Source organism: Salmo trutta, chromosome 38 (genome assembly GCF_901001165.1).
Source record: "Salmo trutta chromosome 38, fSalTru1.1, whole genome shotgun sequence".
NCBI lineage: Eukaryota > Metazoa > Chordata > Actinopteri > Salmoniformes > Salmonidae > Salmo > Salmo trutta.
Genome location: NC_042994.1, coordinates 17150188 through 17178006, shown reverse-complemented (window position 1 = coordinate 17178006; position 27819 = coordinate 17150188). Strand labels below are relative to the sequence as shown.

The following is a 27819-nucleotide window of genomic DNA, read 5'->3' as shown; positions in this document are numbered from 1 at the left end:
ATTCTTTTGAAGCAAATCATCTGCCTTCTAATTCGGTCTTATTTAGGATCACTGCCGACAACGACGATAATATCACAAGTATTTATGGCGACCACTTGGTACATCTCAAACACAGAGCACCACCAGGTATTTATAAATCACTTTGTTTTATTTAAAAATCAGCGGTAGGCAGTTATGCTATGAACAACAACAAAAAATCAAAAAACCCAACTACAATACCCGCACTTGGCACTGGATGACTGTTTGGATAAAAAAGAAAATTATACACATATTGTGTAAGTGCCTCCAATATACATATGAAAACCAAAAAAGGAAAACCTTAAATACCAGCTTTTATGTGGTCTCCATGTCTACTGACACCCAAATTCTTAATATTACAAATGTTCAACACCCCCAACAAATCCCCACCCCTGACCTCAAAAAGAATGAATCTTCACTGGAGCGGAGACTAGGGAGAGTTCCTACTGGTCTCAGAATGACTGCCTCTCTAAATAGGTTACGGTTCAGTAAGCCCTTAACAACTGGTCCTAGGTCTGATGCATTGTTTAGCTCACAATGGTTAAGGATAGGCCTGGGATAGAGATCCTAGACCTGCTGTTGAGGGCAAAATGTAACCCAGACCTTAAAAACCCGAATGACTCGTGTGTCCAACAGCCATGATGAGGACGACACATCCTCACTCTTTACAAAAATACACGGGAGTAATGCACTGCAAAAAAAATACAAAGACATGTTATTTGTCCGTCTGACAAAAACGAAAGGCAAAACCTCTTCTCCTCCAAAAGGAAAGCGCATCAGCAAAATGAATGTGAACACAAAATATGACTTCAAAGAAAAGGCTGAGCAGTCCTCATTGGAATTGAATACATGGCAAATATTTAGCCATCAGTGGAATGAAATGCCTTTTTTATCGTGAGGGAAGGCCAACCGTTTTTTGGTCATCATCACATCCCCCTTACGACACGATGGCAACAGACTACATATGGGATTCAGACAAGTGGGCAGGTGAACCCTGTGAGAAGGAGAAACATGCCCCAAAAACCACCTGCACTCTAATCCACCATCACCCCCTGACCTCCCCCCAACGTTAACACAACCTCCTCAAGAGGAGCAAGAAATCACCTGCTGATTAAGACTGGACAAAAGACAAAGGCAGGCGGAAGGGTGGATTTAAAATGGGCAGCTCGCCTTTGATGGAGGCCCCTTGTGTACCCTGTGCCCACAACACAGGAGAATCTGACACCCCCTCTATAAATGAATCCCTAATAATAATTGACTTCATCTTGATGATCATTGGGCTCGTGTTTTGACCGAATAAGTTGGGCAACATGATTGAAACTATTCCCAGGAGACGTGTTGTCAGCACCTCATCCATCTCCTCCCACCTCCCCAACCCCATCCGTCCGTCCCAACATGCCCTTGGAGAGCGTGAGCGAGCGACTCTGGGACAGGGGTGGTAAAAACAGATGATCGCGTCGAGAAGAAGAAGTGAGCGGTAGATGGATAACAAGTGGAGGACGTGGCGGAGAAGGAGGGCGGGAGACAAGACCAAGGCTACATCCCAAATGGCACCCTATTCCCTAGATTGTGCACTACCCTATGGGGTCTGGTCAAAAGTAGTGCACTGAGGGAATAGGGTGCCATTTCAGACTTAGCCCAGACATGTGCATCTTGGGGGGGGGGGGGGGTTTATCTGACGGTGACCCCCAGCTTCTCCAGGACACGCATCCCCTTCTCCTGGTACTCCTCCCTCGTCAGCCAGAAGTTGTCCTTGTCCTTCATGATGTCGGCCAGCACGGCCCCGCCCAGGAACACCATGTGCTTGCGCCGAGGGGGGTCCTCGATCCGGATCTTGAATTTCTGCACACAAGCAGGAAAGAAGGAGCCAGAATAGAAGATAAGGAGGAGAAGGGAAAAGTATGAGAAGGGAAAGCAAAAGCATAAGAACAGGGGGAAGAGGAGAAATAGAAGAAATAAGGAAAGGGGCCGAGAGAGAAGAAGAGTGGGAGGAAAAATGTCTCTTAACAACCTTAACTAAAAATAGGTGTGAGGTCGTCTAATAATTACATGAACTGAACCAGCAGGCCTGGCATTGAAAATGCTGAAATGGATAGTTGCCAAATTGAGCAATCAGTGTGTAAAGGAATGAGTGAGGAACAATGAAACATTATATTTTCATTTAGTTGTCGAGCGCATGATTTAAACATGGTCCCATGACAAAGATAGTTCACTCAGTGTTGAAGAAGCACATTGCTTGTGTTGTGTACACTAATTCAATTTAGGGCAACACCGCCTCCTGGTGGCTGATCAAATGACTGCAGTGAGAAAATGGATCGTTAAATGTCTTTTGCCCTAAAAGTCAAACATTGGACAGTAAAACCTGCACTAAAAACAGCAACAATAAAATATGACATGTAATTAAAGCATGCTACTTCGAAGATATAAATGGCATTCTGTGTGCGCCCTCACCGAGAGCTTATCCACATCTCCTTTCAGCACGCGCTCCAGGTAGAGCTGCTTGAGCTCACGCTCCAGTCGAGAGGGAAGGCCAGGGTACATGGTGGAGCCCCCTGACAGCACTATGTGTTTGTAGAACTCAGACCTGTGTGGAGAAGGAGAAGACGTTTAGGGAGAAGAAGAGACCTGGACGAAGGAAGAGGAATGGAGAGAAATAACTTCAGGTGAATAAGAATGGCGACATGGAGAGAGGAAAAGAGAACATTTTGCCACAATGTGTTTGTAAAATTCAGCCCTGAGGAGAGAAGATGAGGATGTTTACGGAAGAGAAAAAGGGATGTATAGAATATTAGACAAAAAATACAATATGGAGAAACATTTTGATAATCTAGGACTGACCCCATTTAGTCGACTGGTCGATTGTTTGGTCGATAGGCTGTTGGTCAACTGAGATTTCTTTAGTTGAGCAGTAGCAAGAAAACAGTCCAAGACATGCATTACTGAAATTGTATATTACATAAGAACAATGGTGCAACACTAATAAAAATATTATTTTGTAACAAATGCGCTCTCGTTGGATAGTGGTCGCTGTCCGCGGTTGTGAAACATCAGTGCGCTGTTGAATTGGCGCATTTTCCTAGACCATGTTTCTATGTGCATAATAGCAAAGTTAACCAGCATATTGGTGTTGAGAACAATGTGGCGGAGGCAGCAGCGGAGTTTGGAGACGAGAAAATAGCCCTTGCCTTAATTGTCTAAGAAAAGTGAGGAGAGAGGAAACCAACTTAATTAAGTCTTTAATCAATAGCTTAACTGTTTTAATGTGTCTGGCTTTATACATCATCCATATACAGTACCACTCAAAAGTTAAGACAAAACCTACTCATTCAAGGATTTATTTTCTTTTTTTGACTATTTTCTACATTCTAGAATAATAGCGAAGACATCAAAACTATGAAATAACACATGGAATCTTGTAGTAACCAAAAACAAATAGTCAAAATAAAGAGTAGGTGTGGAATGAGTAGGTGTGTCCAAACTTTTGACCGGTAGTGCATATCTACAGAAATAAGACAGATCCTACTTCTGTTGCCTGTTTGAGTGTTTGTTTAATAGCCTACTGATTCTGTGAGTTCCAAGCCTCACGCAACCACGTCGATAAACAATCAAATGTTTTCATCTTTGCTATGCTGTAATAAAGGCTTTACATTTTATTTAGTGTTGTTTACACCTTTCCAAATTGTCAGAAAGTAGTAGATTTAATATAACAACCCTCGTTTTTCCCCTTCTTATTGTTATTTTTAATTACTATTATGATCATCATTATTATAATAAGTAATGTCGTTATCATAAGTAGGCTTAGTATAGCAGCCTTGTATAACCATCATCGAGCTGTAGGCCAAAGAGCACATCCTGTTTTGTCTTAATACCGTAACTTACATAGGCCTATATTTATATAGGCTACCATATCAAGCAATCATTTATTAGTTCATGTCATCACACAGCATACAAGTCATTCATGATTTGAAAAGCAATCAAGCATTTTAGTTAAAATAAAATAAAGCGACTATTGAATAATTAGCATAAAGATAAATAGGCATAAATCGTTCCATTAAAGCTACTGTTTAGTCTTTGCTGTAATAAAGGCTTTACAATTAAAACATTACAACAGCCTGTCTGATAAACTTATTTTGTTGTTTATATTGTTCCAAATGGTTAGAACAATTATTATAATCTAATAGCACCTGTTTGGCACACATAATATGCACCCAGCACTTCCTCCTTAACTTATTTTTCTTGATCTCCAGTATTTTCTTCAACTAGTCAAATTTATTCCACACATCTGACTTCCCCTTTACCTCCTGAGCAACCAGCAAACATTCCACCGTTTCGAGTTTGGATGCAGAGGACGTGACATTTTGCTGTCACGTTTCAGAGTTTGTTACAATCAATTTATTGATGCGATTATGATATGCTATAGGGCAGGCCTTATTGGTCACGTGCATGAGACGCATACATGTGTCACGTAACGAGAGCAAGGGTTGAGGGAATAGGGAATTAAATTAGGGATTTCGGTAACATAACTTCTCAGTCAGAAATGGCTGTAATTATGTTGCAGCTTCAGCAACACGGACAGCACAATACACACTGTTGATGTTCTGTGGTGATCGCTGCAGCAGGGAGGAGAGAATGGGTGCTAGTCACTCGCTGTCTTTGTTTTTTTTACTTCTTAGGGATAGCCTCTTTACAATTTTCACCTAAATGACATAGCCAAATCTAACTGCCTGTAGCTCAGGCCCTGAAGCAAGGATATGCATATTCTTGGTACCATTTGAAAGGAAACACTTTGAAGTTTGTGGAAATGTGAAATTAATGTAGGAGAATATAACAATAGATCTGGTATAAGAAAATACTAAAAGAAAAAACAACCGGTCTTTTTCTACCACCATCTTTGAAATGCAAGAGAAAGGTCATAGTTCTAGCTATCACTGGTTGTAATTCCAATAGTGTCCACAAGATGGCAGCAGTGTATGTGCAAAGTTTCAGATGGATAACTTGAAGAATGACTGACCTACAAGACTTTTAGTGTGAAGTCCCGAGGTACATTTGGGCAAATCTTGAAGGAGACATTTGCATTCATACTCCATTTTTCTGCAAGAATATCGTCAAATCTGTATACTTGGACTTTGATTTAGCTTACCAAGTATTAGTAGCCAGATTATAAGTTCAACATTTGCAAAACAACCAGTTTTCATAACTTCATAACTCTGAAAATCCTTATAATTTTTGTCCAAAATGAAAAGGCATGCTGTCGTACAAAGTTAGTAGCTACATTTTACGACATATACATGGTATCCGGAAACTCCCGTAAAGCCCAGCTCATTGGTTTTCTAGCTATGTTTGACCCCAATTGGTGCTTATTTGACAAAGATAGTTGTTCAAATGATGGCCGCCCGCGTCATCGGCATGCCATGAAGGCGTCACTCTCTGACCAAATATGGTGTCCTATAGGATATACTACACCCCTAATGAAATAGTGAAGTTTTGTTACCTTCTAGGATGTCTGAGGAATAGATACGAACACAGATTCCTTTCTTTGCAAATTGTGTGGAAATACAAAATCGATCGTGCATGCTGTATGGACCTTTTTAGGATTTTATCTAACAAAACTTCATGTTATCCCTGGGACCCTTTGGATGATAAATCAGAGCAAGATTTCAGAATGTAAGTACACATTTCATCTTCAGAGGTGCATTTATCAAACCTATCGTGGTGAAAAAAGTGTTTTGTTGTTAGGAGCTCTCAAACAATAGCATGGCATTTTTTCGCAGTAATAGCTACTGTAAATTGGACAGTGCAGTTATTTTAACAAGAATTTAAGTTTTCAGCCGATGTAAGACACTTATATGTACCGACATTTGTTGTTTCTCTCAAGTCATTGAGTGGATTTAAATGTTAACTAATGAAATGGCAAAGAAGTGAAAGAGGGTGGGAAATCACTAGGTCACTAGTAAGTAGGGGGAGTCTGTCATGGAGTTACCTGGTGTCGATGTCTGCTGCATTGATGGTGTTGAAGAGGAGCTCTGCCACCCCGACTCCCTCCACGTTGATGAGGTGGGGCTGGAACAGAGCCTCAGGGGCTTCGAACCGCTCCCCTCCCACCTTGATCATCCTGCCGTCGGGGAGCTGGGGACACAGAAAGGGGATCAACATTCACACATCGGAAAGCATTTCATTGACATCAAGACAGGACTGATGGCTTTCTTCTGCTAGAACACCGCTAGGGAAATCTGAAGGCAACGCTAGGCTAGAAATAGACAATAGACAATGTTTGGAACTGGCAACGTTAAGTAAGTGTCTCTCTCCCTCTGGTCAGATGGAGCCGGCTGACAGACAGTAGGCCTTTTACAGAGCGTGGTGGAACACTATGTGGGAGGGAGCATAAAGGGCCCATTGACGCTCCAGTCTGGAGTCCAGAGGAGGAAACAGACACCAGGTCAGCACGTGGCGTGGGAGTCTGGGTCGTACAGGAAATGATGTCATGCCCATGGATGGGGAGGGGTCGTTTCTTCAACGCTACAGTAGTGCTTTTGTTCCATCCTCTGTCCTCCGCCTCTCCTTCTCTCTCCAGGATTTGGGCAGGGAAACAAGGAGGTGCGCCGCCGCCCACCACACATATGAAAAATTCCATCCACTCCCTCTTTACATCACAGGGACTCGCGGTTCACCGCCAACCCCTACCGGCCATCGAACCCGGGTTGCTCAGGGATTTGGGCACGTGGTTGACTTGACTAAGTAACCTGGGGGCAGAGCTTGGTTCAAGAGCTCCTCCCACACTAAATATGGCTTCTAATGCTCTAAAATTATAACCTGACCATTTGCATGATACATTATGTCCACAAGGGGGCAATGTTACCATATAGCCAGGCCTCAAATACAGATGAATCCTATTATTCTTGGTGTAGGATGGTGTTACCCTTACCATGCAAGACTTTAATAAGCAGAATCTGGTGCAGTGTATATATATATATATATATTCAAAAAAGTAATGCATTACATAATCAGATTACTTTTATAAGTAACTAGTAGCTTTTTCAAATTGGTTAATATTATTACAGTTACACTGTCAAACAACGTGTGCGTTACTTTCAGAATCATCTCTCTACCGGGCGCGTTTCCCATGATCCGATCTCAAATTGTTTCATTTAGTTCTTGAGCGAGCAGAGAAAGGCTGTTTGGAGAACTGTCATGGCAGCTGCTGTCCATAGAAATATATAGAGGGTGCACCTCTGATATTTGCCATTGATCACTTCTGTGATAGAAAAGCCTAGAGGCTTTCCCGTCTAGTGACAAATGTGCCTTCTATACATCTCTATGTATTGGCAGTAATATTATAACGCGTTACATTTAACAAAAGTAACTAGTAATATTACTTTTTCAATTATCTAGTCCCAACGCTGATCTGGTGTGCTGTTTAGATGACAAATCAGGGTTGGGCTCAGAATGCATAAAAACAACAAGAGAAAATACTTTGAAACAGGGTTGTACAATAAGAACTGAAAGTGTTACTGACCGCGCGGGACTATGTTACTGACCGCGCGGGACTATGTTACTGACCGCGCGGGACTATGTTACTGACCGCGCGGGACTATGTTACTGACCGCGGGACTATGTTACTGACCGCGCGGGACTATGTTACTGACCGCGCGGGACTATGTTACTGACCGCGCGGGACTATGTTACTGACCGTGTAGGACTCAACCAGCACGGTGGTCTCCAGCGCCAGCTTCTGCTCCTGTTCGATGTTGTAACCCACGTAGCACAGCTTCTCCTTCATCATGCGCACCGTCTCAAAGTCCGCCGAGTGGTTGAAGGCGTAGCCCCTCAGCAACAGCAGCTGGATGATGGATAAAGGTCAGAGGTAAGGGATGTGGTTGGTTGGTTTGCAGAGATCTCATCGTTGTAAAGGACTGCAAAACTAATTGAAAAAGACTACAATACTTTTTAAAATAGTCACCTTTCCTAATCACAAACCTTAACATGAAATAATGAACAGGTGTGGTTTACAGTCGACTGCTTTCCACTAGCAAGTCATCAGACATACTCATGAAAGAAATAAGGTTATCCAAGACCCTGTCCAGGAATCCACCACTAGTTAGTTCCCCCTAGGCTCTTGTGTAGATTTCATAGAATTAGGCTAGATAGTTATAAATATATATGAGCAAGGTGCAATATCTATCATAATGCCTTATTCAGTCTTCTCACATCTACACATGCCTAGGGGCTAGGAGTTGTTTCTGGACAGGACATTCTAAGATAGCCTGAGTCACGCGTGGGGAACGAGGGTGCACCTTGATGAGGTAGCGCGTGATGTCCCGTCCTGCAATGTCCAGGCGTCGGGTCAGGTGGGGCAGGGAGAAGCCTTCGTACACAGGACAGATGTGGGTGACGCCATCACCAGAGTCCACCACCACGCCAGTCAGGAGACCTAAAGAAAGACAGCAGTGCCAACAGAATAGGGTCAGTGAGAAAACACCCCCCACCGTTTCCAAAGCCCATATCGACATTATAGACCATTTCTGTCATTACTCGTTTGAAACGGAAAGCTTTTTATTAATTGTTGTTACCCATTTCTTGGTGTCAAGAGTGTTCCGTCAGAATACATTGGTTCAATATCAAAAAAATGCATGGGTCAATGAAAGGCCCGTGTCCTACAAATGAAAGTCTAGTATAGAACAAGTAGTGTACAGCTACGTATTCAACTACGCGCTACTGCATATTCAACTCTCGTCCTGCTACTGAAAGGGCCACACTAGCACAGCCTGTGTTTCATCCCTCATTCCACAGCTGTGTTTATGTTTTCCAGAGAAAGACCGATGTTACAAACAAACAGTACATCACAATTGGAAGCACTTTATTTTACGATACTAGGTATTTACTACTGTAGAAAAGGATGTGGTATCAATGGGTAGTTTCTGGTACCATATCAATTGTTTTAATTTGTTTCTCAAAAGAAACAAACAAGTAACTCATAGGTTATTATTGTGTAACTACTAACTAATAACCACTTTAAAATATAAAGAAAATATCTGGTACTGTACCAGAAAATAAAGTTTAAGCCCCAAATAATTGTTGCTACCATGGTAGAAACGCAGCAAAAGCTAATTACCGGGTATAACCGTCTACATTCCTCCATGTGTTCTGAAAGGCACTCTAACTTGCAATTCGTTGGAGTGAAATCTCAGGTACCCAGTGCTCTTCACTGGTTTTGGGTGTCCTACCTTCGTTCTAGTTGCCTCATTTTGCTTTAAAAGAACCTACCTTGAGCATAGAGCGTGAGCACAGCTTGGATGGCTATGTAAACCCCAGAGAACTGGTACGTCTCAAACATCACCTAGGAAAGAGGTAGGGAGGGCGAGAGTATGTCACTGGAATATGTAGTCACTGCAAAAAGTTCAACAGCAACTTAGCATCTTGCTAATACAAATGACCTTTGTTTTTGCATTTTGCACTGCTAGGAAAACCACAACAAATCTAACCTCAACTTCCACTCACAAGGAATAGACCTCCATGTTCATAAACCTGAAGTTGAAATGGGTGAAAAGGGGGATAACGACTTACCCTCAAAGCACTTAGCCATGACTGGCCACCCCACAGAGGACAGCCTGACTCAATAACAGTGGCTCTGACAGACTCCCACTGAGGAGCTGTCGCCAGGCAGCAGACCTCGGTTCAAATATCATTTCAAATCTTTCAGATACTTTAGCTGTGGTTGATTGACCTTGCCTGGCACAATGGATTAGTACCAAAAGTGCAACGTCGACCCATGTGAAACTCCAGACAGGCTCAATCAAACTATAAAGTGTTTGAAAGTGTTCAAATACTTGTTGAACCAGGGTCGGCCAGGCAGCGCTGCTGCCTTAGTCACAACAACTGGCAAGTTGCAACTCCAAGATGAACCTCCTTAGCGAGAGCGCTAGTGCCGGCTCAGCACAGAGCATCACTGTTATGACTGATGAATCATTTAAGATCTACAATGGAACCTTATAAAAGGCCTAATCTCCTCCAGCCGTTCCCGGGTACACTCCAGAATACACACTTTCAAAACTAAAGCATGTTAATGAAATTGTCCTCTGACAACGGATTTAAGTCGTGGGTTAACAAAAATAAACACTTTTTTAAAAAATGTATACGTACCTCAATGATCTTCTCGCGGTTCTTGGTTGGGTTCATGGGCGGCTCGGTGAGCAGGATCTTGCAGTTGCGCGAGTCGATGTTGAGCTTCTCGGGACCAAAGGTGTAGTCCCACAGGTGCTTCATGTCGTCCCAGTTCCTCACGATGCCATTCTCCATGGGGTAGTTCACCTCCAGCATGGAGCGCAGCTCGCTCGCCTCGTCCCCCACCATCAGGTCCTAGGAAGGGAGGGGATAAAGATCAGAGTTTCAGACGAGAGCTAAAACCAGGGCGTGACTTTTTAAAAATGAACCCGCCGTTTTGGAGGAATCCCAATAGTGCAGTAGCCACTGAATATTACTGCATAGAAACGATGCAGTGACCTCCACCCAAGTCATTGACGTACCACAGCAACAAACTGACTGTCACAGTGCCGACTGACCACAGTTATACAACAAAAATCATTCTGCTGGATAGCTCTGGGTACGAAGGTAACAATGTCACAAAAGGACATCCACCATCGTAAAACACTCTACAGAACAAACGTAAAGAACTTCCTGAAAAAAGGACATTTGCACGCCACAATAAACAAGTCAAACATCACTTATTGTAGTTGAGGTCAACATCTAGTCATTCTGCGGGCACGTTGCTGTTAGTGACCTGACGATACCTTCAGCCCTGCTCCAGAGAGCAGACGGTAGAGGAGGCCACGTTAGCTAGAGATTCCAGCCATGCAGTCAGAGCACACTGTTAGTAGAACGGAATCCATCTGGTTAATTGGGATGCAGATCCTATTGAAAATGTCTAGAACCTATACTATAGGCAAACTCAGAATAGGCCCGACTGTCTACCGCCAAACAAGCAGGTCACTCATATTGGCAGAGAACTGCATGGGCAAACTAATGCTCAATGTGGTAGTTTCTTTTAATGCTATGAGGAGGCAGCTTGCAAGTTTATTTTAACATGAGACGCTACAGCAGACATGTTCCCCTTCTGATGATTTCCCCTCCAAAACGTATCTGATGATATCTCTACTATTCATATCACGGTTTCCTTCTGCAACTGCTTGTATGTACACAAGACCATGAATGTCTGTCAGTGTGTTCAGACCACTGTCTTCAACATGTTTTTTTTACAGATCAACAAGAGAGGAGTAATACAGTTTGTAAGGTTAGCCGAAACATCTATTTCATCACAGAAAACCGGGGAAAGAGTAGTAGAGGGGGAATGAGGAAGCAATGCCAAACAACTGACAGATTAAAAAAAATTAAAAAAGGACCATTCTTGTCGGAGAGATGACGAGCGCAGCCATTTCACTGTCCGAGCAGATTGCAGGGACCCATGAAACACACACACTTCTGTTATTCTACCTCAACAGGAGAGGTGGGAGGAAAAAAGAAAGAGGACAGAGGAGCCAAGGTCAGAGGTGAATCAGTGCGTGTCCTACGCCCGCCCATCCTCTCATAACGCTGCAATGTTATCAAGAGGAATTGTTCATGTGTAACGCCCTGATAGCAAGACTAGGTGCGACATCTAGGCCAAATCAACAAATCATGGCCAGTGTCCCAAATGACACCCTATTCCCTATGCAGTGCACCACTTTTGATCAGGGCCCGTAGGGTGAAAAGTAGTGCACTATGTAGGGAATAGGGTGCCATTTGGGACTCAACCAGCCATGGTAAATATCAGGGGCCAGTGTGTTGGATTTCCAGAGGACACTCAATGGAGGAATTTTTTTTTTTTTAAACTCTCAAATACTGTGAGAAACTAAACTCAAAAGGGCTGGTTTCCCCAAACATAGATTAAAAGGCTAGTCCTGGGCTAAAGCATGGTCAATTAAGAATCTCCATTGAAATAGCTTCCTTGTCCAGGTTATGTGTCAGGAAAATTGCTCCAACAGGTTCACAGTGGAGGGAATAAGCTAAATGTAATCTAACATCAAGAAATGTGCACCATTCTCCAGGTAGGTCTACATGTTCTGAAAAACTTAGAACCATGGTCTGCTCCACAAGTCATTGCAGCCATTTCAGAACTTCCCCAAATCTCCACAAAAAATAAAAATGTGAGGGCTATGAAGTAGTTAGCCTAGCGGTTAAGAGTGTTGGGCCAGTAACCAAAAGGTCGCTGGTTCGAATCCCTGAGGTGTAAAAAAATAAAACCGCAGTTCGGCCCTTGAGCAAGGCAGTTAACCTCACCGATGACATCGATTAAGGCAGCCCCCACACCTCTTCAATTGTGCAACTGACTAGGTATCCCCTTTCCCCAGATGATAGATACAATTTTTAATTTATTTATTTCACCTTTATTTAACCAGGTAGGCTAGTTGAGAACAAGTTCTCATTTGCAACTGCGACCTGGCCAAGATAAAGCAAAGCAGTTCAAACACATACAACAGAGTTACACATGGAATAAACAAACATACAATCAATAATACAGTAGAAAAGTATATATACAGCATGTGCAAATGAGGTAGGGTAAGGGAGGTTAGGCAATAAATAGGCCATGGTGGTGAAGTAATTACAATATAGCAATTAAACACTGGAATGGTAGATGTGCAGAAGATGAATGTGCAAGTAGAGATACTGGGGTGCAAAGGAGCAAGACAAATAAATAAATACAATATTGGGATGAGGTAGATTGTATGGGCTATTTACAGATGGGCTATGTACAGGTGCAGTGATCTGTGAGCTGCTCTGACAGCTGGTGCTTAAAGCTAGTGAGGGAGGTAAGAGTCTCCAGCTTCAGAGATTTTTGCAGTTCGTTCCAGTCATTGGCAGCAGAGAACTGGAAGGAGAGGCGGCCAAAGGAAGAATTGGCTTTGGGGGTGACTAGTGAGATATACCTGCTGGAGCGTGTGCTACGGGTGGGTGCGGTTATGGTGACCAGTGAGCTGAGATAAGGCGGGGCTTTACCTAGCAGAGACTTGTAGATGACCTGGAGCCAGTGGGTTTGGCGACGATTATGAAGCTAGGGTCAGCCAATGAGGCCATATAGGCAGTGGTGGGTAGTATATGGGGCTTTGGTGACAAAACAGATGGCACTGTGATAGACTGCATCCAATTTGTTGAGTAGAGTGTTGGAGGCTATTTTGTAAATGACATCGTCGAAGTCAAGGATCGGTAGGATGGTCAGTTTTACGAGGGTATGTTTGGCAGCATGAGTGAAGGATGCTTTGTCGCGAAATAGGAAGCCGATTCTAGATTTAATTTTGGATTGGAGATGTTTAATGTGAGTCTGGAAGGAGAGTTTACAGTCTAACCAGACACCTAGGTATTTGTAGTTGTCCACATATTCTAAGTCAGAATCGTTCAGAGTAGTGATGCTGGACGGGCGGGCAGGTGCGGGCAACGATCGGTTGAAGAGCATGCATTTAGTTTTACATGCATTAAGAGCAGTTGGAGGCCACAGAAGGAGAGTTGTATGGCATGGAAGCTCGTCTGGAGGTTAGTTAACAGTGTCCAAAGAAGGGCCACAGGTATACAGAATGGTGTCGTCTGCGTAGAGGTGGATCAAGGAATCACCAGCAGCAAGAGTGAGAGTAGGCCTGAGAATTGAACCCTGTGGCACCCCCATAGAGACTGCCAGAGGTCCGGACAACGGCCCTCCGATTTGACACACTGAACTCTATCAGAGAAGTAGTTGGTGAACCAGGCGAGGCAATCATTTGAGAAACCAAGGCTATTGAGTCTGCCAATAAGAATGTTGTGATTGACAGAGTCGAAAGCCTTAGCCAGGTCGATGAATACGGCTGCACAGTAATGTCTCTTATCGATGGCGGTTATGATATCGTTTAGGACCTTGAGAGTGGCTGAGGTGCACCCATGACCAGCTCTGAAACCAGATTGCATAGCGGAGAAGGTACGGTGGGATTTGAAATGGTCGGTAATCTGTTAACTTGGCTTTCAAAGACCTTAGAAAGGCAGAGTAGAATAGATATAGGTCTGTAGCAGTTTGGGTCTGGAGTGTCTCGGCATCTTCCCAATCTGTGGGAATCTCAGACGATACGAAAGAGAGGTTGAACATGCTAGTAATAGGGGTTGCAACAATTTTGGCAGATAAGAGAGGGTCCAGATTGTCTAGCCCGGCTGATTTGTAGGGGTCCAGATTTTGCAGCTCTTTCAGAACATCAGCTATCTGGATTTGGGTGAAGGAGAAGTGGGGGAGGCTTGGGCAAGTTGCTGTGGGGGGTGGAGGGCTGTTGATCGGGGTAGGGGTAGCCAGGTGCAAACCATGGCCAGCCGTAGAAAAATGTTTATTAATTCTCAATTATAGTGGATTTATCGGTGACTGTGTGACAAAACAGGACCCATTTTACAATGTATTCTGTATTACACGCAACACACATTCTAATACCCATTTCAGACAGAATTCACAGTATGTTACCTGTTAAAAAAATAATGCAATGTTTGTGACCCCCTTCAAAAACAGGTTATTACCACTTTCTTGAGTAAATACTAAAGAACACATTTTTGTCTAGATATCATAGGGATTTAAACACTTCTGTGAAGTAAACGAGTGAGGTTACCTTGATCTCAATGTTTCCCACTTTAGCTGTGGAGCGAATGATTGGCCTGCCAACCAACGCAGGGAAAATGTGCTCTGGGAAGTTGGAGCCTGCATAGCCGCACTTCACAAACTAGGTTTAAAGGGAGAGACAAAGAGAGACAAACATCATTTTTTGCAAGTTGGTAAATAACATAGGACATAAATACATTTTCATAGCACACAGAATGACAAAAAAATGAATAGAGATTAATAAGCCTATAGCCAAATACTAGAAATCCGATCAAAGCATTTAGCACAGACTACATTAAAATAAAACCTTTTAGTCCAATAACTCTGACATAACCTAGCCTGATCGATAATTCAGTACACTTGTCTTGTTCATTAACCAGAAGTTTGAGCCTTCTCTACTTTCTCGGAGTCACATGGTGCTGTTTGAGTTCACCTAGGTACAGATTTAGGATCAGCTTGCCCTCCCCAAATCCTAACCATTAGTGAGGGAAACGCAAAACTGAAAACGACCAGCACCAGCAACTCCACCCTACTTTGTTTGTGAACACTCTCAGAGGGGTTACAGAGAAAGTTACAGCATTGGTCGTGTTATCATCCCACAATCACTACCCGACGTGCCTGATCTGAAGCATGCTTAGGAAGTTATGTAGAGAACCTACGCAGGGAATGTCATTCAAACCTGTTAGGTTGTACTAGGCGTTTGCTTCAAGGAATAGCCTAACGCGTGAATCAATACAAGCGCTTTTCCATGCATGTTTAAAAATCCATTTGGCTTTCTTTAGGCCTACATAATGATTAAATGACATAATCCTCCTTCTTTCACCCACGTTACATTACATAAATGACCTTCTCATTCTCAACCTTCCGAGAAGAAGAATAAAAGAAGTGTATGACATCACCTCGGAGAGGAAGGGGGTAACCAAAAGGCAATAATTGAAGACAGAAGGTAGGCTACAGTGTACAGCGTGTCCCATTTACACTCCGAGTTATGAATCGCTAGCAGGCTGTTTTATTCGCAGTGTGAACAAAGGCTGTAAGCAGCATAGTTTCTTTGTGGTTGGTAGCTGGGGAGAGACAAGTCAGCTAACCACTGAATGGAACACGGCCAAAAAAAAGAGAGACGAAAGAATAGTCTGGCTAAATACTAAGGTAAAATGGTGGAGATGAAAACAGCGTATATTGTAATTTATTTGTCAATTTCATCCAGATGACTCATGTTCACAAACATATTTTACATGAGAGTTGCAATTGATCTGATAACTCCTTACATGGAAGAATGGTTTCTGACTTCCTCACTGTACAATAATGAGGCATGCGCATTATCTACCGCTCGAGACAAGTTAAGTTGGTTAACTTGCCTTGTTCAACAGTTGGTAGCAGTACTTTAATTGTGATACTTGTTTGTTGGTGCCTGGTTTAGTAAAACTATATGCGCAAGTCCTCATCCAATTACGCAACAATGTGGCAGTGTAAAATACTTGCTACAAGTTTAAAAGAGGTTTCGGTGAGGGCTGGGCTACAGATGCTGGATCATCATTCTTTGTGAACAACACCAAACAGTATCTAAAAATGTGGAGTTACTGAATAAAACGCAATAGATCACGTCTTTTCCTTGCCCAATTCGTTGCAATTAACAATGACGCTGGCAAGTTCTTACAGAGAGCGTTCGTTAGTTTGAGTTAACAATCAAATTGAAGCAAGGGGTGGAAATGTAGGGTAATGATGTCTGATGAATACCTATTTGATATAGCTAAATGTGGCAGAACACGAGATTTAAGTGATCTCTGGAGCATGCTATAAAACTGCGATTTGTACATTTGAATGCTAGCTATTGAGCTTGCTGGCCAGCAACCTAACTAGCTCGAGACGATTCGAGTTCGCAATGTCAGCTCGAGCAGCCGGCAGCTGCGATACCAATATTTATGGCTACTCCAACTGATTCACGAATTCTAGTAAACAATCGATACTCTAAACATTCCACCGACCGGTGTGAACCTTGCCACCTCTAACTAACAGATGCACCAACCTCAATGAATGCATAACTAATTGACAAGCTGACAGACCGTGGCTACACAAGCTAGCAATGAAGCGAGCTACTTCCTGTTCCTCCCCATCTCATCTGTCAAATTGCACAGCACAAAAGCCGGAACCCTCATAATTTGACGATAGAACACGGTCTGTTCGTAAACTTACCCCGGTCCCATTGTCGCAAACCACCACTTTCCTTCCCTGGCTGTCCATTTTCTCGGAATACAGAAACCAACAACCCTCCTTGGCACAACTTTCTTCGGCAAAGCGGAAAAAACCACCCCGGCTATAGCAAAGGGCTTTTTCCGGAATGTATGACACATGCCCATATTACACACACACCTATCAGGGTAGAGATAGCTAAGAAATTCAGCCAATTACGTATGGCAACGCCTTTCCATAGACGTTTCTATTCGACAATCCCAGTGATTGACGGTGTTGTGTCAATCAGAATTTCGAAATATCCATAATGCAAGCTTTATCAATGCATTTAGGTGGTGGCCTGATGGGCCAACACCGAAAACAGTGAAGTTGATCGATATACGTCGAGGGAAGAGCATCTGTTTTTTTTATATGACAATGAAATATTCTAATGATTACTGTAAAATTTGTTGGCACCTTCACTTCTTGCACATTTTCTCAGAATAAGTATATTTCAACCATAGAAAATGATAGAGGCCTCTAGTGGCCAACTTCATTAGCTGATCCCTCCTGGTGACACTGTTGGAGTCATGTCCAACCGGGTCATGAGGGATCCGAGAATGGCGCTGCAATGGATAGCTGCCGTTTTATGGGCTCTTGACCAATTCTGCTATTTAGTGGGTTTTTTTTCACTGATCATAATGTTTCCGCCATCGTTTCTTATGACTGAAAAGAGCTTCTGGACATCAGAACAGCAATCACTAACCTCGATTTGGATGAAGATTTCGACTTCAACGAGTCAGAGACGCAGGACATACTGCTCAACCGAACCAGGCACTAATCCCCAAGACTTGTAAAAGAAAAAAACGGAGCAAGAGAGACCAACGGGCAGGCACCCTGACAAAACTCTGTCAGCGAGTACATAAACCACCTCTACCCTCCATTCTATTGGCGAACGTACAATCACTGGAGAACAAACTGGATGAGCTCCGTTCGAGACTAACCTATCAATGGGACATGAAGAACTGTAATATCCTATGTTTCTCGGGGGTCGTGGCAAAACAAGGACACTATACATCTGGCTGGTTTTTCTATGCATCAGCAGGACAGAACGGTAGCGTCTGGTAAGCCCAAGGGGAAGGTGTGTGTCTCTTTGTTAACTACAGCTGGTGTGTAATCTCTTATATTATAGAGTTAGAATACTTCATGATAAGCTGTAGACCATACTATTTGCAAAGAGAGTTTATCCATATTTTTCATGGCTGTCTATTTACCACCACAACCCGATGCTGGCACTAAGACTGCACTGAACGAGCTGTATAGGGCAATAAGCAAACAAGAAAATGCCCATCCAGAGGTGGGCGCCCCTAGTGGCAGATGATTTGAATGCGGGAAAACTGAAATCCGTTTTTACCCAATTTCACCTGTGCAGCTAGAGGCGAAAAAACTCTAGATCACCTTTACTCCACACAGAAATGCATACAAAGCTCTCTCTCGCCCTCCATTTGCCCAATCTGACCATAACTCTATCCTCCTGAAACAGAAAGTACCAGTGACTTGCTCAATATGGAAGGGTTCTGATGAAGCGTATGCTATGAAACAGGACTGTTTCGCTAGCACAGCCTGGAATATGTTCCGGAATTCATCCGATGGCATTGAGGAGTTTACCACATCGGTCACCGGCTTCATCAATAAGTGCATCAACCAACGTCATCCCCACAATGACAATACGACGTACATATCCAAACCAGGAGCCATGGATTACAGGCAACATTTGGACTGAGCTAAAGGCTAGAGCTGCTGCTTTCAAGGAGCTGGACACTAATCCGGACGCTTATTTGCATACCGCCTCGACAGATCCACAGATGACGCAATCTCTATTGCACTCCACACTACCCTCTCCGACCTGGACAAGTGGAACACCTATGTGAGAATGCTGTTCATTGACTACAGCTCAGCGTTCAACACCATAGTGCCCTCCAAGCTCATCACTAAGCTAAGGACTCTGGGACTGAACACGTCCCTCTGCAACTGGATCCTGGACTTTCTGAAGGGCCGCCCCCAGGTGGCTAGGGTAGTCAACAACACATCCACCGTTCTGACCCTCAACACGGGGACCCCTCAGGGGTTGGTGCTTAGTCCCATCCTGTACTCCACGTTCACCCACGATTGCGTGGCTGTGCACGACTCCAACACCATCATTAAGTTTGCTGACGACACGGCGCTAGTGGGCCTGATCACCAATGACGATGATACAGTCTATAGGGAGGAGGTCGGAGACCTGGCAATGTGGTGCCAGACAAAGGAGCTGATCGTGGACCACAGGAAACAGAGGGCCGAGCACGCCCCCATTCACCGACGGGCTGTAGTGGAGCGGGTCGAGAGCCTCATGTTCCTCTGTGTCCACATCACTAAGGATCTATCATGGTCCACACACCAACACAGTCAAACTTCCTATAGATTTATTTTATTTTTGTCTGCTTTTCCATGTATGAGCAGGCCAAATTCAATGTTTCGTGAAATAATATATGTATTTTTTTTTATCCCCCCATCTTAAACTCTAGCTAGTGTGTTAACAATAACTAACGTTAGCTCCCAAAGACTGAAATAAGATAAATATCAGTTTTCGAGTTCACTTGAAATATGCAGCATGCAATACAAATGGTCTTGTTCATATGAAGAGGTAACTCCGTTGACCATTTAGCCAATTTATTGAAAGCTAACCAAAGTTACAGTTGAGTAGCCTAGCCAGCATAGAGGAAAGGGCGGAGTTGGGACATCCGGCTTTCACTGCTTTACCCGCTTATTGCTCTCACATAAACATCTCCCAGACACAAAATAGTAACTAGCAAGAGGTTATTTTTAAATACTGCATTTCTCAATTGGCTAGGTTGCATCAATTACCTTCACTAAAAACACTGCAAAGGTTTTGCCTGCAAACATTCTATGTCTACCTCATGATTTGTTGGGAGAGTTGTCTGTCTGAAGAGGACCCTCCCCTGAACATTATTTTTTTTCATTTTCAAAATTACCAATATAATCTGTCATTAATCCCAGATCTAGTGCTGTTGCTGCCCTAGGTCTATGATTTCCGTGACTAATGGCTAATCAATTCCTCAGATCCATCAATAGCACACATAAGAGAGGAAGTTAAACTGATGTAGCAACCACATAGAAAATGCATGTTAGACAATTCCTTTATAGAATGCACCCAGCCACACAATAGGCTAAATAAAAGTTATAATTCTACCTGGGTGGTAATCTGAAGCTATCCCTGTGTTTACTTTTCCTAGCACTACTGGCTGTGCTTTGAAGCATGGGAATTAAACCATCACTGATGCACTGTACAGATGCTCTTTATCCTTGACCTTAGACCTTAGAGCAATCAAGAAGAAACTGGCTGAGCCAATAAGGTACCACCAGCGTGAAGAGCAAAATGCATGGTACAGTACATCAGGTGAGGCTGCCAGGGGAGGACGGCTCATTATAATGGCTGGAACGGAGCGAATGGAATGGCAGCAAACCATGTATTTGATACCATTCCACCAATTCCGCTCCAGCCATTACCACAAGCCCGTCCTCCCCAATTAAGGTGCCACCAACCTCCTGTGCAATACAGCCATATGTCAGTGAGTTCCCTCAACTGTATATTCCTCTCATGATCCAGTATTGTTTATTTTTATTTCACCTTTATTTAACCAGGTAGGCTAGTTGAGAACAAGTTCTCATTTACAACTGCGACCTGGCCAAGATAAATCAAAGCAGTGCGACACAAACAGCACAGAGTTACACATGGAATAAACAAATGTACAGTCAATAACACAATAGAAAAAGTCTATATACAGTGTGTGCAAATGGTGTGAGGAGGTAAGGCAATAAATAGGCCATAGTAGCGAAGTAATTACAATTTAGCAAATTAACACTGGAGTGATAGATGTGCAGATGATGATGTGCGAGTAGTAATACTGGTGTGCAAAAGAGCAAAAAAGTAAATAAAAACAATATGGGAATGAGGTAGGTAGTTGGATGGGCTATTTACAGATGGGCTGTGTACAGCTGCAACGATCGGTAAGCTGCTCAGATAGCTGATGCTTAAAGTTAGTGAGGGAGATAAAAGTCTCCAACTTCAGCGATTTTTGCAATTCGTTCCAGTCATTGGTATATCTTACTGGTCATCCCCAAAGTAGCGCGTGCTACGGGTGGGTGTTGTTATGATGACCAGTGAGCTGAGATAAGGTGGAGCTTTACCTAGCAAAGACTTATAGATGACCTGGAGCCAGTGGGTCTGGTGACGAATATGTAGCGAGGACCAGACGACAAGAGCATACAGGTCACAGTGGTGGGTGGTATATGGGGCTTTGGTGACAAAACGGATGGCACTTTGATAGACTGCATCCAATTTGCTGAGTAGAGTGTTGGAGGCTATTTTGTAAATGACATCGTGAGGTCGAGGATCGGTAGGATAGTCAGTTTTACGAGGGTATGTTTGGCAGCATGAGTGAAGGAGGCTCTGTTGCAAAATAGGAAGCCGATTCTAGATTTAATTTTGGATTGGAGATGTTTAATGTGAGTCTGGAAGGAGAGTTTACAGTCTAACCAGACACCTAGGTATTTGTTGTTGTCCACATATTCTAAGTCAGAATCGTCGAGAGTAGTGATGCTAGTCGGGTGGGCGGGTGCGGGCAGCGATCGGTTGAAAAGCATGCATTTAGTTTTACTAGCATTTAAGAGCAGTTGGAGGCCACGGAAGGAGTGTTGCATGGCATTGAAGCTTGTTTGGAGGTTTTTTAACACAGTGTCCAAAGAAGGGCCAGATGTATACAGAATGGTGTCGTCTGCGTAGAGGTGGATCAAGGAATCACCAGCAGCAAGAGCGACATCATTGATATATATATACAGAGAAAAGAGTTGACCTGAGAATTGAACCCTGTGGTACCCCATAGAGACTGCCAGAGGTCCGGATAACAGGCCCTCCGATTTGACACACTGAACTCTATCTGAGAAGTAGTTGGTGAACCAGGCGAGACAGTCATTTGAGAAACTAAGGCTGTTGAGTCTGCCAATAAGAATACGGGCCCTGTGTTGGGCTACCTCTCTTCTGCATCCCTTAACAAATCGGACAGATGTGTGGACCTCTCTTTATCCCATGATAATGCATGGAGTGGAAATAATGAATAAATAAATGATGGATGGATGATAAATAACGTAGGCCTAATACGATTTGACTACAACTTCCAGTAGCCCCATAGGTTTGGTTGGCATTTCCGGTCAGGAGTGCAGCCATATTTGATTCGATTATCTCGGCTCCGAGTAGTTAGCCAGTTGCAGTTGTTCTGAAAAAGAATTGTTGCTGGATTATATTACACACATTTTCCACGACAAAGGATAGCAATCTTTTAAAGAATAACTGCTTAACGTTACCGTGCTTAGTCAACGATGAATCCCGAATAGTAAGTAACACTGTTGGTTAATGATGACAGGCTGTTTTTTTTATGCTAGCTAACGTTCGTCCGCTACCTGGCTAACTGTTAGCTAGTTTAAGATACTTGTTTTGTCTTCTATACAAATATGAAATCGATGACATAAGGTATGTTCTGTATCAATTCCATTCTAGACATGTTTCATATTGACTATTAATAGGCGTGCTAGGGCCTGTTTTTATCTTTCTAGCTACGTTAATACGCCAGGTAGCATGAATGCTAGCTAACTACCCATACATAGGCTAGCTAATATCAGCTGGTAACTAATTCAGCTAGTTAGGTAACGTCGTTAGTTACATTAGCTAGTTAAAACGTTAACTACTTTGTTGACTTTTTCAAATATGAACATGTGTAAAAAGTCAGCTGACCAATTTAACCATAATTGCCCAATAATATAGTTCTAATTAGCTATGTGTTGAATTCTATTCAAGGCTACTTTGATTGTTGTGTGATACAGATGCATTTATTGATTGACTGGCTTTTGTCACTAAATTAGCCAGAACTAGCTACTATGTGACAATTTGTTGCCTTGTTGTTTTTGACTTTCAACAAATAATGAATAGTATATAGTAATATCTCCATGACAAATGGAATTAATTGACATATATTTAACCTGTGAAATGTCTACTCTCCTTCAAGTGATTATTTATTCAAGCTGCTTCTGATTGGCGACTCTGGCGTTGGAAAGTCTTGCCTCCTCCTCCGATTTGCAGTAAGTAACTTTCCTCTGTCTAGGTGTGTATTTGCCACGTTGATATTTTGAGAGATAATAGTTTGATGTTCCAGGAACTTTACTGTACTTTGAACACCCATAGGGATTTTCTGTTTTTCTTATTTTCTCTTCAGGACGACACATACACAGAGAGCTATATTAGCACTATTGGAGTGGACTTCAAAATTAGGACCATAGAATTAGATGGAAAGACCATAAAACTTCAGATTGTAAGTACCTATGGCTGACATGACTTGATTGAGTCACAAGAATGGCAGAAGTGGAACATTGTGATTTGTATATGATGTTAGGTCTGACTTTGCTCTCATTTGGCCCCCAGTGGGACACAGCTGGACAGGAACGGTTCCGGACAATTACATCCAGTTACTACAGAGGAGCGCATGGCATTATTGTAGTGTATGACGTCACAGACCAGGTAAATCCTACCCTCATTTGCTTTTTCAATTTTTTCACTTTCTATTTTTCACACTCTTTTTATAACAAGTTTACGTAGCAGATAGCCTTGTTCTCAAGCCTGTGTAAGTTAAACAACGTTTCAGTGTATCTGGTTATGCTGTCTATTGTATCGGTTGTTGAGTTATCAACAGTTGTCTCCTCTCCTGTCACACCCCAGGAATCCTTCAATAACGTGAAACAGTGGCTACAGGAGATTGACCGTTACGCCAGTGAAAACGTGAACAAGCTGTTAGTCGGCAACAAATGTGACCTGACGACAAAGAAACTGGTGGACTACACAACGGCCAAGGTAACGCTCTACCTGGTTACAGAATGGGGGAGGGGAATTGTTATATTTAAGTTTAATCTTCTCTCTCTCCCGTTCTGTGTCCCACTCTTTTCTCGTCTCTTTGCCTCTTTGTGTGTATATGCCTCTCCCCTACTCCCACCTTACTGTTGCCTCTCACTCTCATGTCCCCTGTCTCTTTTTCTCTTCCTCCCTCAGGAATTTGCTGACAATTTAGGGATCCCCTTCTTGGAAGCCAGCGCCAAGAGTGCCACCAACGTGGAGCAGGCCTTCATGACCATGGCAGCTGAGATCAAGAAGAGAATGGGCCCTGGGGCCACAGCCGGAGGTTCGGAGAAGTCCAACGTCAAGATCCAGAGCACGCCAGTCAAGACCTCCTCTGGAGGCTGCTGCTGAGGCCCCTCAGCCACCCCAAACGCCATCCACCCAGACACCTACCTACCTACCAATCTCAAAAGTTACCATGCTCCACAGGGATAGATAAAGGAGAGAAAGAAAGAGAAACGAGGGCGAGAGTGACAGAGAGGGAAGACTGAGTGGCCTGGATTGTGTGTGCAGTTGCAATACCAGAAATATGTCCCCCCCACCCCTGACAAGGTCCGCAATACGATGGTAAGCCCACCCACAGAAACACACTAACATAATGTGGGATATTTTTACGTATTACCAAAACATACCTATACAAAATAAGATGTGGCAACTTATCCAGACATTTTTTAAAAAGGTGCAAGGTGATAATTATGAATGAGAGGAATATGAATAAACCTTGCCCAACTCTTTACTCCAGGTCTGCTAGTTAATAATACATTTTTCTACGATGGTTGTGTTCTCCTTATTTTACTGTGGATATCAGCATGACTTTGGCCTGATCTCCTCAGAAATGATTTAGGATGCACTCCCAATGAAGCACATGTTTTAAAGAGCATTATACATGTTGGCAGGTCTGATTACTTTAACCACAATGCATCTGGAATGCACTCATCATGACTTAGCACGTCTGCTCACTGTAATCGACCCAAATTATTTAGAGGAAATATCATTCAGTGTCACGTGGTCCAACTTCATAATGTTGCCCCAAATAATGTGCCAGTGCCTTTATGGCAGGATGTATATATGATATGCCTTTGGCACACTGCGTGGTTGGCATGTCCTTCCAGCCCTAGAGACGTTTTGTATGCCCATAATGGTTGTATGCCCAAGCTCTTATCTCTTATTTGGGTTTAGTCTAATGAATTTTGTTTAATACTAGCATTAGTTAACATTCCTGTACAGAGAGTAATTGTTCTGCTGACATACATAATGCCACATGGACACGTGCTACATTGAAAGTGTCATTGTTTTTCCTCCGCCAGTGTCTCTCAACCAACAGCACAACAGTTTCACCAAACGCTGAAATAATTCTACCAACTGTATATATTTATACATGTATGTAAGAACCGATTAGCTAAACCTGTAGAGAAGCAAGTGCAATATATATGACATCATGAAAAGTAGCTGAACATTTTAATTTCGGCATGTGATTTGTGGCTGAGGATTTTTTTGGCACAATGTCTACTATTAAACAATGAAGGAGATCTTTAATAAACATTTGTCTTATTGGAATTATTTCCTGATAGTTACACCTGCTCAGCATGTACATTTCACACTGAAATAGGCTTAGTCTCTGAAATGCGACCAATTTTTTTGTTTTCTTTTTGTGCTCTTGTTTCATAAGCTGAACGGTATCATCTTTGGCCCAGCTTCCATTGTCTCCAGTAAAGGGTGCTGTTGTGCTGAACTTGAGACGTCCATACCCTAACCCCTACCATAACCCTTACCTAAACTTCACCTTTAAAATTCAACTTCAATGGGGTGATGTCAGTTGGACAACTCAAGGATCACGTTTAGAGTTCTCTTCTCTTTTACCCAGCTCAATCACCTTTTTTTGTGCACGCCGGGGCCAAAACACTATTTTTTACTTCTTACTTTTGAGTCTGTCCAGCAACAAGTGTACATTACAGTTAATGGGATTCTCTGGTACTTTTTATATACTTTTTAGCCAGGAGTTTTGAAAGTAGCGCTCACAGGCCAAAAGTGTTCCTTTAAGATTGTGTACTACGTAACCTATGTGCAGATCTGTGCGCCACGTTGTTACTCTCGCTCTGCTGTGTGTTCATGTGTCTCTCGCTAGCTGTCACTCAAATGGTGAGGGGTTGAAGCTCATTGGTTGAATGCAAATGCTAGGGGGCTGGCCCACGTGGGGGAAAATGTACGGAAAATGGTGCAGCACAGCTTCCAGAAAAACAAACTAGGGATTTCGTGGCTAATTGAGTTAAGACAGTAATCCTGTTCGTAGATGCATAGGGACCCAGTAAGACAACTGAAACACTGAATCTGGTACAGGTCTGTACCAGTGGAGGGCAGCATTAGGTGGCTTAGTTCATCTCTGCAGCTGTACTGTCTGTCTCCCAGTAGTTGGGACTTCTTAATCTGAGTTAAGGGCAATTTCAAATCAATGACTTTGAATGGGCCCTCATTTGAATAGTAATTAGATTACACATCCCCAACAGCTGTGGTGAATTACATTGGCTTTTCCATGGCGTTCTATTATGTTGAACGGTTATCTGAGTTCATGTGACGTTGACGTCCATGACCGTGACAAAGGCATTGTTTTGTGGCTGTGATCGATACCCTTAATCTATTCTTTCACACCAACCTTGTCATAGAATTAGTGTCATACCCAAGGTAGAGCACCCACCAGATCATCCCGTGATTGGTACCCATTGTGTGCCCGCTTGATTAACATCTGACCCTCTCATCAGCTTTGCGGTGGCATGGTGCCCGCCGCTGTAAATGTGCCACGGCCGGCCTCACACACAGGCCCCAGGCAGAAGAAAGGGCACACTCTTAACTGCTTGGCATGCTCCCTTCTCCCCTCTAGCAGACCCCTGTAATTATGTCAATGGAGTATAGTAAAAGGCAGTGTGAAGCCAGCCTCTTGTTTAGCTGTTGAACTGAAGTCTTCTATTTTTCCTAGGCATAACCCCAATTTGCTTTTAAGTGAAAACAAAACCTACATTCAGCCGGTCAGCGTGGACAAAGGGCTAGATGTTTTGCTGTGAGGTTTCCGAGGGAGTGAGTGGGAGTTGGGATGGGGAGCAGCAGCAACGGCGCTGAGGAGGGGTTTAGAGTTGATGGCGCAAGGGGGGAGGGGTGGGCTGTTTGTCGGCTTTATTTGTTCTTGGTTGCCGGGCAATGGAAGGGGGAAAGCATCTGTGACAGCTGTAGAGGGGCCGCAGCCTTTCCCCCGATCTACAGAAGAAGCCCTGTAGGTAAAATACAGAGAGAGGGGGATGGGGGAGGATAGGGAGGGAGCTAGTTAGCCCATGTGTGAAGTTCACTCAAGACAATACCCACAGCAAAAAGGTGGGAGCTGGATTTGTGGATGCGAGATGGAGAATCAAGCCTCCATTATATCAATCTTGGTTCTTTCACTCATGCCTAGATGGCAGGTGTGCACTTGAGACAGGCTTTGGCCGTACTTTTTGTAGTGTAACATCATCAAATGGAGTGAGGGGTGTTGTGGACTGTTTGTCATCTTGCCAGTTAGCACTGAACAGCATGCTGCCCTACTGGCCAGACGAGTCCCATTTGTATGCCTGACGCCCTTCTGAACAATGGCTAAGTGTGCAGCAGAGCACAGAGTTGATTCTCTTCGGATGAATCAGAATTAGCAGTAGCCTGAAACGACTGACATATAATACAAGTCTGCATGGACAGCTCAGTGAATTAGACTACTGGTAGTGACTGTTTCTGTCTGTTAGAATTGTAACTAAGAAAGGTGTTTTGCATTCTGTTCTCAAGCGGTTGACTTTTGGTCTTTGCTATGGTACTGTGAGTAAACAGTACAACTACTTGCCTTTGAAGGATTTTTCCTCTAACACTCATTATTTTATAGCTACTCAGCCTCCTTGTATTCACTGTAGACTAAATGTAAGTGGTGCGTGTTTATTTTACAAGGCAGCCTATTTTAAACTTCATTGACACCATTTTTTGGGGGAGCCAGGGC

The 27819-nt window shown here is 43.2% G+C and overlaps 2 protein-coding genes across 2 annotated transcripts; one reads left to right on the top strand and one right to left on the bottom strand.

Moving 5' to 3' along the window:
- Positions 1-127: 127 nt before the first annotated feature.
- actr2a (actin related protein 2a) lies at positions 128-16980 on the bottom strand. Its single transcript, XM_029740274.1, has 9 exons — positions 16841-16980; positions 14658-14768; positions 10156-10371; positions 9280-9352; positions 8310-8446; positions 7706-7855; positions 5999-6144; positions 2470-2602; positions 128-1860 (listed from the first exon to the last, which is right to left on the bottom strand). The coding sequence occupies exons 1-9, from the start codon at positions 16886-16888 to the stop codon at positions 1690-1692; spliced, it is 1185 nt and encodes a 394-aa protein (XP_029596134.1). The 5' UTR covers positions 16889-16980; the 3' UTR covers positions 128-1689.
- A 5104-nt stretch (positions 16981-22084) lies between these two features.
- LOC115177809 (ras-related protein ORAB-1) lies at positions 22085-25358 on the top strand. The gene is made up of 6 exons (XM_029738783.1): positions 22085-22266; positions 22936-23008; positions 23143-23238; positions 23349-23444; positions 23643-23774; positions 23970-25358. Exons 1-6 carry the CDS (start codon positions 22253-22255, stop codon positions 24165-24167), a joined length of 609 nt encoding a protein of 202 aa, XP_029594643.1. The 5' UTR covers positions 22085-22252; the 3' UTR covers positions 24168-25358.
- Positions 25359-27819: the final 2461 nt, after the last annotated feature.